The 13132-nt window shown below is 38.4% G+C and overlaps 1 protein-coding gene across 2 annotated transcripts in view; it reads right to left on the bottom strand.

Annotated features, from left to right (window-relative positions):
- Nucleotides 1-13132, bottom strand: part of nr6a1a (nuclear receptor subfamily 6, group A, member 1a) — an 88814-nt gene that overhangs the window by 16715 nt on the left and 58967 nt on the right. The window contains exon 1 of one of the 2 annotated variants that reach the window (XM_062417283.1): nt 3421-3559. The exons of the other annotated variant lie outside the window; for it this stretch is intronic. Coding sequence (XP_062273267.1) covers nt 3421-3472 — 52 coding nt within the window. The 5' untranslated portion in view covers nt 3473-3559. Of the gene's footprint in view, nt 1-3420; nt 3560-13132 lie in introns of those variants that run through there. 2 annotated transcript variants of the gene reach the window in all.

Below are 13132 nucleotides of genomic sequence, written 5' to 3'. Positions count from 1 at the left end.
CCGCTCCACAGATAAGGCTCCATATTAATGTTATGCTAACGCCGCAGCCACATGCAATGCTACTTTGTTAGGTAATGCGGGAAAAGAGGCTCGACTGTAGGAGTCTGCCTCACTGTCACGGCTCTTTTTGCATCTCAACAGCTCATTTAAATGTTGTTTTTTCAATGTAAATTTTAAATAAGAATTTAAGTGTGAGCTTCGAATGTATTGTTATTACCAAGTTATTAATACTCTAGCACTTTGAGTTTCACTATTAAAGAAAAGTAAAGTACATATTTTATAGCAGTGACGATATTTAATTAGTATAATATCTGCGATTGGTGTTATTTTGTTTAGTGATCTATCCTGAGTGTTATGTAAGGCCACATATCTCCTTTAAGTACCAATACTGACATATTTCAACATAATTAACATATTTTTGTGATGTTTTATTTTAAAAAATACAAATGTGTCTCTTAATATCCCCTTTTCTTATTAAAAAAGAGGAAAGTCCAAACTTCTCAGGTGTTAAATGTTGTTTAAAAAAAACAATCCTACACTTTTGCCTACAAAGTGTCTGAAAATGGCAACATTTTGGTTTGAAAAACTACATTCATTAACTATCTAATCAAAGAATAAGGAAACAACATTAAGAATATGACCAGAAATAATACGGGACAGTCAAATACTAAAATATAGTAAGTATTCAGAAGGTAGTTTTAGCATTAACAGGACATAAAAGTACATTTCAACCGGTTTTCTATGCAAATATTGGGGTTTTTTGCACATTTTTTGACACATTTTGTCATTTTCCCTACAAAATAAAAGCTTAGAAAAGCTACCAAATAAATTAAATTATTTTCCTGACTGAATCTTTTACTTTTACAACTGTTAATTAAAAGATTAAACTGAATGTAGTGAAACAATAGCAAAGAAAATCCTGTGAATCTGACAGTAGTAAATGTTTAAATGTTTGGTGTGTTGAAGCAGACTGACATTGTGAAAAAATAAAAACATGGATAGTAAACCACAATCATTTCATCTCCCATAGTGTTTTTTTTTTTAACTATCATAAAAAACCCTACACAGAAATAAAAGACAGCGGAAACCCGGTTTTGGCCCTGAGCTCTGTTTTTAAGGGTTGGGGGCCCAAACAGCCAACAACACACGCTGATATGAACCATGTGGTGAGTTTTACAACCTGGGCTTTTGTGATACACACTCATATAAAGAGTGCTGTTAATGAATGTTGAGTCTCCCCTGTAATAACAGGAGGGGGTGGGGGTAGGGGGGGACTTCCCAGAGACCGCAAGAGCCAGCAGGACAAACTCCCACTGATATTTCCCAAGCATGAGCAGACCCTTCAATTTAATGTAAAATATCTACATTCAGATAATGCAGGGAGCTTGTTGTTACAGGCGTCTCCTGATGGTTAAATACAGACAGAAAGTATATTTGGAAGGCATCAGATAAGTTAAATCCTTTGTGTGTTTGTGTGTTTGTGTGTGTGTGTTTGTGTGTTTGTGTGTGTGCACTGGGGGAAGGGTAGGTGCAGGGCAGTTGAAATAAAACACCCTTGACAAGACAAAGATCTGTAACATGATGGACTTGATGGTTTGGTTTGACAAGGCTGATGAGGAAGGGGAGGGGGGGGGGGGGGGGGTGTTAGAAGAGATGGATACATTTCAGTGAAATTAAAGTAAAAAGGAAGCGTGCGTGGCTGTAATGAGCAGCAGCCTCTGTCATTGGCTATTTATAGGCGAGCATTACAGAGTCACAGGAGTCCCTGACCTCCCCCCACCGTTACTATTGATCTTCACACAGCTTCTGTCCCCTGCATTGACATCCACCACATAAACAACCTCCCGTGCGCCCTCCTTCTTCTTCTCTCTGTATCTCTCCTGCTTTTTTTGCTGCTACACACAACACGTGAATTTATCCAAAATGATAAAGAAGGTCTTCTTGCACATTCAAGGTGATGTAATGAGTTGTAGCAGTAGCTGATTGTTTGGGGTTAACCCTCCCTCAGCTGGAACACAACCAACAACCAACATGGCTGCTGGGCTGGGGGGGTGGGGGGGTGGATTAACATGCTGGGGGGAGGGGACGAATACAGTAACATGGTTCCTCCACATGCTACACTCCAAAGTCCTTGAAGGAAAATATCAAATGAAGGACAGACTAGCTACAAGAAACAGGATTATTTCATTGTCTTAAAAAAAACCTCCCCCGAGCGCCCAATTTGGGAGGATTAGCGAGTTGTGTCGTGAGAATGATCTGTGAGAATGATCTGTCAATAAATACGCAGAGATAGGCGGTTATCAAAAAAGGACACGCAACCAGTGATGAGCAGCCCGTTGCTTAGGAAGGATCACATTCCAAATTCCTTGCAATACAAGGGGAGGGAAGGAGGGAGGGAGGGGGGTAGTCGGGAGGTTAGGTGGGTGGGTGGGTGGGTGGGTGCTCCAGGGTTGAAAAGTAGTGTGAAAACTGCCAAAAGAGGGTTATTTTATTCTAGCACTTAAAATAATCGCGCGAACAGTCGAACAAAGCGACTTAAGAGATAAAAAGGGCAAAAAAGCATCATCAACAAAGGTCAAGGAAATATCAGCTATGTAAAAAACAGCTGCACAACCATTTGGCAAAAAAATGAAAGAAAAGGTGTTCTTAGTGTGAGACTAAACCGTGAATATCCAAAAACGTGAAGTAAAATGAGGAAATGAGTAAAAATGAACGATATGTAAAAGCTCTGTCTGTGTTGGTCAGCACAGTGAGATCTATCATATCAACAGTGCTGACTGTTTGCAAACCCACAGCCACATACATAGATCAATACATATATGGAGGTAACTGTATGATTCATTCTCCGCTGAGTGGAGATGCATCATAACACGAGCATAAACAAAGCACCCGAAGGCATCGATTGCGCGACAAGCTTTGAGAAAAGCTCAAATATCTCTGCTAATTAGCCTGAATGAGTCCCTGGATATAAAGAGCTAATCCTATCAAATGTAGCACACATCTAAAAGCAACTTCGTTAACTCAAACTGTAAAGAGGATTCTTGATAGAAGCATCTAAGAATAATTGTGCTTTTTTTTGGGGGGGGGGGGAGTATTTACTCATTTTTAAGAAGGTTTGAGGTTTCTTAAATAACCCTACAGCAGAGACCGGTTGGATAGGAAATCGTGTTTGACAGATTAGCAACAGACCAATCAAATATATTTGAAAAAAACAAAACAAGACTGAAATTATCCTCATTAATCTAAATGGAGAAAAAAAAGCACAAAAAGGAAAATGTACAGTCATCAAAAAGCAGTTAAAGATATATTCCCTACTTAATCACACACAAGCCTCCTTTTTCATTCACACATAATTAGGGTGAGTTCAAGCATTTGCCCAATTCAACAAAGTAATAGCCTGCTCTGCTAGCCAACCCTTACCTTCCCATGTATCCATTTCATGCTTCTCCCAGTCTGCCTGGACCCCATTCATGCATGGACTCTGCTAAGAAAAGCCACTAGGCCTGCTCGCCTCATGACTCTCTTTTCTTTCTCTCTGTTCTCTCTCCGAGCAACCTCTTTCCTCAACAGCCTGCCCCTCACTGACCACAGCCAGAGCAGAGCAACACCACTTGGTCACATGACTCGCAGAGTTCAAGCCCCGGGGTCACGGCTTGGCTTGAGGTCCAATGACAGCTAGGGGTTATCTGAGTGGAACTGATAGTCCTATTTTCGCTGCTGTTCAAATTAGCCTCCCCGCCCCTTCTACCATGCCTCTGGCACTTGTAAGAAGGGACCAAAGTGCATGTCCAAGCATAAACACTGGTTCAAGCTGACAAAACACACAGGCATTAACTAATTAAAACCACTTAGTGCAACAATGAAAGCAGTTCGAACTAAAGTTTCACAGTTCGCTTGGTTACAAATAGAGAGCCAAAGGAGCTGAGGGCCGGTAAGAAGGAGACCAAGAGAAGCACTGGAGTGAGGAACCATGTTCTGTATAAACCCTGGAGGTCAGAAAACGCCCATTACATTATATTAGACTCAACAGGGACACTCCTAAATGTATACATTTCTAACTATAACTTTCCATTTTAAATTTATAATTAGTTTTCTTCACCAAATTGATGCTTCATGACCTTAAGTCAACTACACATAATGAAGGGAATCAAACATTAAAAGTGATGTAAATAGTGTAATGCAAACTAAAGATTTAGTAGGATATACTTATTTTATAAATGATCTGACGATCAATCAATTTAATGGGTTAATTGACAATAAATCAAGCAACCTGATGGCCTTTTAGTCTAAATGGCAAACCACTAGAACAGCAATGTCCCCCATTCATTTCTGGTTTTCATTCATTCCATTATCTAAAAAAATGAATCAATTATCACTTTTATAACAGATTAATTGTCACTGGCACAAAAAACACCAAACATTTACTTGTGACTGGTTCTCCATAGTCTGAGTTTCATACCTCTGTGGTTTGGATTTTTGGATTGTTAGTCAAATAGAATAAACTATTGATGACATCACTAGTGCTTTTTAGAAAATGATACATTATTTTACATGTTAAAAATGCTGAGTATGAACATTTTAAAACTGCTAGTTGTGGGTCTTCAAACGTTTTGGTACGAACCTAAATGTGTCTGTAACAGCGAGTAATGTTGTACCCTTTCTTACCAAATGCTACTTAACTTTGATCAACTTCCATAAATACATCTAAATGTTGCCAATTTTAAGCAAAAACTAAATCCTCCTCAGTTTGTCGAGTTTAGACATTTAATCGGATATCTTTGGTCCTCTTTGATAAATAAAAATTGGTTTTGTAGAAGAAAAAAGGAAGATCCTATTTTGGTGCCTGTACTCAAGATCCAGGTATCACAAATCAAGACAAAACTACCAGCTATACTCAGCCCAAATAAACACAATTAATAGTCAGTTTTACTTGCACTATGACTTAAATGGCCATCAGACTGAAATTCACCTTATAGTAAAGCTAATTTTCTGAGGTGTTCTCGTCGTACTGTATCTTGGTGGTACTGTGACCAGCCGTAAAATTGTGAAATCTACAGAGGTTTCTTACCATCCAGAGGGTTGGCTTCCTTCATCCCATCCACTGGCCTGGCTATAGGACCATAATGAGAGGCATCCAGTGTTTCACCAGTGCGCCACACCCTAAACTACTATTACCTAACTGCCCAAACTGATCCTGTTTACCCTGCAGCCTCCTAACCTCACACTGTAGTGGTCAAACCTGACCTGATCATCCAGCCAGGCTCCTAGCCCACCCTTCTCCACAGCTCCACCCTACTAATACCACTTGTTCACTCTCACAGCAGCACAAGCAACCTTCCCCCCCAAGAGCCCCCACCCCCCCCATGTGAATGCTAATGACCCGGCCACACTAAGTCACATCTAAGAAGCTTTTCACATTCAAACGCAAAACAGAGATATAGCTCATGAGGACGTGTACACACAGAGAAAGAGAGAGAAAACCGAGAAGTGAAGCTTCAGCTAAGCTCAGCTCGAGAGGATTCTCAAAGTAAAAAGGAAAAACACAGTAGAGCCGTCAAGGGGTTGATAAGCGAGTAGAAATATGAGGACATGTGTAACCTGTTGGTGATCAAAGGCAGTCTCGCCGTCTCCCAGTTTACTTTACACTAATACCATAAGAGTCTGCTACCATATGTCACTGTGTCAAAGACATGGCTTAGGAAAGACCTGACCAAGGTGTTGTAATTGGATACGTCTTTACATGCAGATTCAAGCATTAGCACGTTTCAGTTCACCAAGAGTTAATGGATGTGGAGTAGTAGAGCTAAACAACCTAAACCTATTTGCAGACTTACTTTAAGCTCGATGTAAATATTTGCAACACGTGGTTAGTACGAAGGTTCTGGGTTCTGTGTGGACTTTGCATGTTCTCCCCATACCTGCATGAGTTCTCTCCAGGTACTCTGGCTTCCTTCCAACACTAGTGATTTTTTATTATACTACACAAATACAGCTACATTCAGGAACATGCCCATATCACACCTTTTCACACATGCCATGGCAATGCCGGAATAGTTGCTGCAAGGGATACTTCCAGCAGATGGTGGTCATGCAACCGTTATGGATGCCAACTGCTTTGTGCATACCAAGGGGAGCCCCTTTATTTCTGAATCTGTCAAGTTCCCAGCCATTCTTGAAAAAAAATAAAAACTTGTAATGATTGTTAGTTGTCAAATCACCCATGAAAGCATTGACGAGACAACCGTACACGAGTTGCTGATCATTGGCAAAGGTGTGATTGGTTAGCTAGCCCCATGTCGAATTGTCTTTCGTCAAACAGATGCAACCCTTTGCATGTTTGTGTCAACAATGTTCTTGCTTTCATTCACAACAAAAGCCATGCCAGCATTTTCCAAGAAATCTTACTCAGTCTTGAATTCCCTGAATATCGATCCCTGATCCCATTCATGTTCCTGAACATTTCAGGGATAGACTGCATGTATGAAAGGAGCTATAGTTTAACCAGCTTATTATCTTACCATTCCATTCCTGGTTCACAGAGACATTTCTCAAAGGTTATCATAGGTAGGAAACCCAGCAGGGAATCACATTTTCTTGACATTCATCGGAGCACAAAGGAAAACAACAAGCGCTTTCTTTTACATAAACAACGTTCGTTTTCCCTCCATACAAACAGTGTCAAAAGCAAGCTGTGCTGACGAATGGCATAACCTCTCTTGTCGACACTAATAGCAAATCAAACCTGAGCCGTGCAGGGGTGGGTGGGTGGGGGGGTGTGGGGGCGCCATATGTCACCCTTGACCTAAGCACCTTTCGTCCCATGTGGCGAAGATGAACAGCATAATCAGCTATGGTGCCTTTAACCTTGAAGTCAATTGGAGCCAGGACAGCGCCGAGACCTGATTGGTTATCTGCTATCATGTGGCGAGAAGGACCAACTGAGACTTGGCCCCAGGATGGGGGCCACTAGCCTCCACAACAGCTCATGACTGTGAGGGTAGAGTGCCGATACATCCATCAGTCACTTTTTCTACTTCATATCCGACAGCTTCTCTAAAATGACTCCTTTTTTTAAACGTTTATTTTACTGTTGTTCTGTACATCTTTGAACTAAATGATAAAAGTAAGTAAAGATCTGTGAGCATAAAAGTTGTCCAGGAGGAAATATGTACAACACACTGCAAGTATTCCATGAATTTAAAACTGCTCTATGCCTGAGAACTGTAACCTCTGAATTCAGCATATACAGCATATGCAGTAGATAGACATTAACTGAATTTGCACCAGAGACCTGAACTGATAAACTTGCATTAGGGTTGGTTATAAATCATTAATGCCTTTTTTTGGGACTGCACAGTATTACAAACTAAAAAAGTTTTCTTCTGAGATAATTCCTGACACAACTTAAAACTGATATTTATTCTATTTTTTATCAGCCAAACATCAGTAATAATAGGGGTTAGTAAAAAAATATATATATATATTATTCCTCAAAGTAAGTAGAAAAGGATTTCAGTAGTATGTATTCTTTTTGGTATATACTGTTACTTCAATACTTATATGGAATTAGGATGAGGGATACTATCAGCTTGTAACAAGAACAAGAAGAAGAAATGAACATGATAAATATGTCATGAATATGTTTAATATCATCATTTAGAAAGTGTTTGTCCACCAGGGTGCACTGACACGTTTACTCCTGGTTGTAACTTTTCAAATGAACAAACGTACGGGATCCTTGCCACAAATTCTTAAGTCATGTGTGTTTGGAATTTTTTTTTAAAGAATATCGGCTGAGGTATCACCTCAAAAATCCAAATGACTGGATTCTAATTTGCACCCTTTCCAGTATGACTAATAGGACACATAAATCTAATAGGAGATATACAGGCGTCCAGTGGTTTCACAGGAATTACAGCAGCTCTCAGTTTGGAGAAAACAGAAATGAGATTAAAAAAGTAACCACAATGAAATGACCTCAAACTTACTTCATTGTCACTTCTCAGAAGTGATTCCTATGTTTGTGCAACTAACCCCTGAAATCTTTGAGTTGGATCTCTGAGACACAGAAACTTTATTTTAAGTAAATACGTGATGTTAAAGCAGCCTCAGGCAAAAAGCACGTTAGTCACTGTTCTTGACTTTCCTGCTCCTGACACACACACGCACCGAAGCCCTTTTAAACAAGGCTAAGTTGTTAGCTGAAATGCTAATGTGATTAAATGTCAGCTCGAATGAGCTGTTTTGGGGCTTGTTTTCTGCATTTCCCTAAACATTAGAGTAACAAAGAGCATTTCTTTTGTTTGAGCTCCCCTCCCCCCCCCTCCGTACACTGTCACACAGGCCAAACCTCTCCACTCTTCACACAAAGAGGTTTCAAGAAAAACAGGAGTAGACCACATTGCTCGTGTTCTCCTCTAAATATGCACAAGCACAGTCTGATTCCCAGATGCAGGCCGCAGCATTAATGTGTTTCCTGAGTATCAAAGAAGAACAATCAGTGTTTCATGTTAGAGAATGATCAGAAGCTTTCCAAAGCACTTCAAGACCTTCATCGTCTCTCTGAAGAGGAACACATACTGTACTGCTGCCTGATGAATATACTGTATATAACAGAGCCACACCGAGGTGTACACTGACCTCTTATTAAAATGTAAAGAATCTGTCGCTGATTTGAAAGAGTTTCTTCACTTGTCTTTCAGTTTCAGAGGTTTGGGATGTTGACCTGTCAGCTGAAACCGGCCTGAGAAGGACCAGCAAGACCACCTTCAAGAATACCTAGCAATTCTTTTGGTGAATTTCTTGATTTGATTTAAAAGTATTTGATTTCTAATGACTTGGGACTAAAAACAGGTTTTACATTTGATCAGATGACAGCAGGAAATGTTTGGTATTTCTAACAGAATGATTAATCAATCATCAAATTTGTCACTGAGTAATCTCCTGTCAATCAATTTCAGTGACCCCCAACCTGAGGCCCAAAGACCCCACAAAGGCTCACTAAATAAGAGTGAATGGTCACAAGATGAATATAGATGAAGGTAAAAGATAATAAAAAATAGACAATATTACATTTGTTGGGGTCAAATGTTTTTGGCTTATTTGTGAAACACTGAATACCTTCACCTGAAACTGTTAACAACAACTGCTGTAGCAATCTGTGACACGGGCAAAACCAGATTAAAACATGAATTGTGGGATTATATATTTGTGTTAAATTCTAATACATGCTTTGATAAATACAGTTGACTCTACTGTGTGTCCTACAAGTGCCTGACCCGTAGTTGTACTAGAGCTGACCTCAGCGTTTGGGGTCGTGTCCACTCCTGCAGATTGGATTTACAATGATCCGCAGTACATTCCCCCGAATGCACTGGCTTTTTGGAGGCCTGATAACCAGCAGATCAATGGTGCCGTTCTCTCCCTGAACTTCCAAAGGGCATATAAAACTGAGGTGACCTGGCCACCATCTTGAAGTCAATGACCACTAAAAAACTACACACACATGAGCCGTCCATCATGTTTTTAAATGAGTTATCAATATATTCTACTATTGTATTTCTAAGCATTTCTATCATAGTCTCTGTTATGTAAATGTTGTGTAATGGTAACGTGTTATAGATTTCTGTAATCAGTGTGAGCTGAACATGTGATATCAAGTGGAGAGTGTGTTCTATACATTATACTACTACCCACTCACCACTCACTACTTTTACTGCAGGGAACGTCATACATTTTATGATTATGAATCAAAATCTAGTAGCATCTTCAAAGTGGATTTACTGAAGTTTATCCGTAACATATTATGTTCAGGTATGATTTGAAATGGAGGAATATAAAGGATCAAGTTAAGTATTAAGCATTGAAATGAATTTGGACTGCTTTATTTTGGACAGGCTAGCAGTTTCCCCCCGCTTCCAGTCTTTATGCTAAGCTAAGCTAATCATCTCTCGGCAGTAGCTTCATACTTAATGTAGAGAGACACAATCTTCTCAATGTGACTCTCAGCAAGAAAGCAAAAAAAGACATGGTAGCTAATAACCTGCTTTATTAGATAAGCAGTACTTAGGAAATGTAAGGATTTTCAGGGGCCCAGGGGGGGCAGGGGGGGGTTGTGGTTCTAAAGCTGTTCCCTACTTTGCTAGGCTGGTAAATCAGACTTGTGGCTGGATATTCATACTGTAAGTAGGTGGCATCAAGGCATGATTATTGTGGTCTGTCTCCACACTGAAGGGGGGGGAAAAAGATCATACACTTATTTTTAAAGACTGATGTGATATGGGATGAATATCTTTGACAAATTAAAAATTCCTCAGTCAATGTACTTTGTTAAGATAAGATAAGATAATCCTTTATTAGTGCCACAATGGGGGAATTTAGAGCGTTACCGCAGCAAAGTGGACTGTAAAAATAAAAAGATCAATAAATAATGATTAAGTAAAGAAGTAATATGAACAATGGGAAATTTAAAAAAGAAAGAAAGGATTGTAACAGTATGTTGAGAGGAATATTGGTAATAAACGATATTGCACAGTTGAACTGAAACAACACCTGCAATACTGATATTACACTGTAGTCTACATTACAAATGCAATCTGTCAGTTATTTGTGTAGACTCTATGCATAAGAGATCATAATGAAATGTGGAATTTCTTTTCCTCTTGCAGTGTGTGGGGGGGGAAAGACCTTGAGGAAACCACAAAAAGGCAAATCTGTATTATTATGTCTGTGAGGCTGTAACATCATGCTGCTGTAGCCTTTCTGTTACTCATACTGTTACTTGTGGGATTATTCAAACATGAGAGGAACATGTCAAATTGCCAAGTCATTTATGTAATAAAGTCAATGTTTTAAAGGGTTATTATAACTAAGTTTTTCTTGACTATAACTTCCAAAAATAAAGTGTAAAACCTGTGGTAATAAATTGGAATGAAGTTGGTCTAACACAGAATTGGGTGATAATGTATACCTTATGCTTTATTAACAGTTAAATCAGACCAGGTCCATCTTGTGCAGTTGATGGGAAGACAACAGCAGGGTTAAAGGAAACATCCGTCCCTCTCACATCTCACCAGTCTGTGACATTCACTGCACTCCAGTTATTCTGGGATGAAGTGTTATCATTTACTTCTTTTTTTTTTTCATCCACTACCTCTTCAGCAAGTCATCTCCCAGAATTCCTTTCACCCCCTTACTAAAAAAAAACACGTCTCCTTGCTGCATTTATGGCTCTCATAGAATGGATTGTTTCTCTCTCTGTATGATTGTTGACTGTAAGTACTAAATAGCATGTGTTGGATTGTGAGGGACACAACCTAGATGATGACTGTTGGTGTGTTAGAGCTATCGAACATCTATTAGAGCAACAGAAAATAGCCCAATTATGGGGTGCAAATTTGACCAGTTATTCACCCTGTGACAACAATACACAGACAAACATGCCAGCTAGATTCAGGTAGGATCTGCTGCCATCTTATTTCTTTATTTCTCTGCCTCTCTTTTGGTAGCTAGATGGTTTTATTACCAGCATGTAGTGACCTCTGACCTTTACGATTTACCATTGGATGCTTGTTATGTTTTCAGTCAAGGAAAGTCGCTGAAGGTAACCCTGGATATACAGTATTTACACCTTCATATTACATTACAGGAATGTGGATGAGATGTTTTATCAATATAAGTAACTAGTAAGGTGTAAATGTAACATATACAAGTTCAAATTTAGATTTTCTAATGGAGAAAAATGTTCAAGATTACATTTCAACACTTAAAATGACTGGTGCTGGGTTGATGGTACGTTAGGGGGACATGACATCTATGATAAAAAAAACCTTTGGCCAGTCATTATCTATTTTATTTTGATTATATTTATGTTTTATCACTACTTATCTATTTTATTTGTTACTTTTGTGATCCATTTACTGTTTTTAAGTAACTCATTTCAATTCATATTTTATCATTTTCTATTTTCCATTTTTTCTTTCTATTATACACTATCCGTTTGTACTTTATTTTGATTTCCTGATTGTTTTCCACCTTTTATATCTGGTTTTTACGTCATCACATTTCCTCTTAGTTGTTTTATTTTTTATTATTTTATCTTATCTTTTGTTTTTCTTTTAATACTCCGCCTCACATTTCTAGTTTTCCCCACTGTTTTTTTATAATGACCTTATTTTACTATTTATTTCTTGTGTTTTATGTGTATTGCTTCTTTACTATGTATAGCTATTACTTGTAAGAAAAGTTCTATACAAGTAACGTTTGATTGACTGAATCTTATATTGTTTTACTGTCTTATAATCAGTCAGCCATCTGTAAAGCACTATGAAAAAGTTATAAATATATTTCAAAAAAACCCACAATGATGAATGACATGTAAATTGAAAGTTCTTCCTACTTCAAACTGCTTCGTCTTCTATATTATCTAACACCACAGAGGATTTTCTCCTTATTTAATAACAAAGCTGATGTTAAGAAATGAACTTGTTTAAGTTTCCTGGAATTGACCTGTCCACAGTCAGAATGTGAGGCAGCCATGTCAGCATTAACAGAGAGAGGTTAAAGGTCAAACTGCCTTTGTCACAAGACCGAGGAGGAAGAGGAGGGACTCTCCCTCCCCTACAGGTTTTCACAATGACTCAACCATTTCTCAACACTGACTGTTTCAGATCTGCAGTAAATAACGTGCTGCTTGACTGAATGATTCATTTGAACTGTAATCTGTTAAGAATAACAGTCAGAAAGATTTATGTACTTTCATTCTTAACAGTTTTGCTATTTTAAATGTGCATTATTACAACAGACATGATATAGAAACGGACAAAAATAAAAACTGGATTTCAATTTTTTTTAGGGAAGTAGATTTTTTAAACACTATTACATAATTTGATTTTTTTTAAAGTTAATTAAATCACATAAAATGATTGAAGATCATTTTAGTTCAATCAGCCTAAACCACAGTGGAACCAACTACATCAAGTGATATCAAGTTAATACAAACTGAGATTTTATGCTGCATTTAAATCCAGGAAAGAAAGTCAGACTGAATTTCCTGTTTGAGTCTTAAATTATAAGTGTGTCATAAAACAACAGTCAGGTGTCCATATGAGCAGTGAAGCTATAACAAGATCTC

The sequence above is a fragment of the Scomber scombrus genome, chromosome 4 (genome assembly GCF_963691925.1).
Source record: "Scomber scombrus chromosome 4, fScoSco1.1, whole genome shotgun sequence".
NCBI classification, from domain to species: Eukaryota; Metazoa; Chordata; class Actinopteri; order Scombriformes; family Scombridae; genus Scomber; species Scomber scombrus.
The sequence above is the reverse complement of the archived record's forward strand: the minus strand, read 5'-3'. Positions and strand labels throughout refer to the sequence as shown.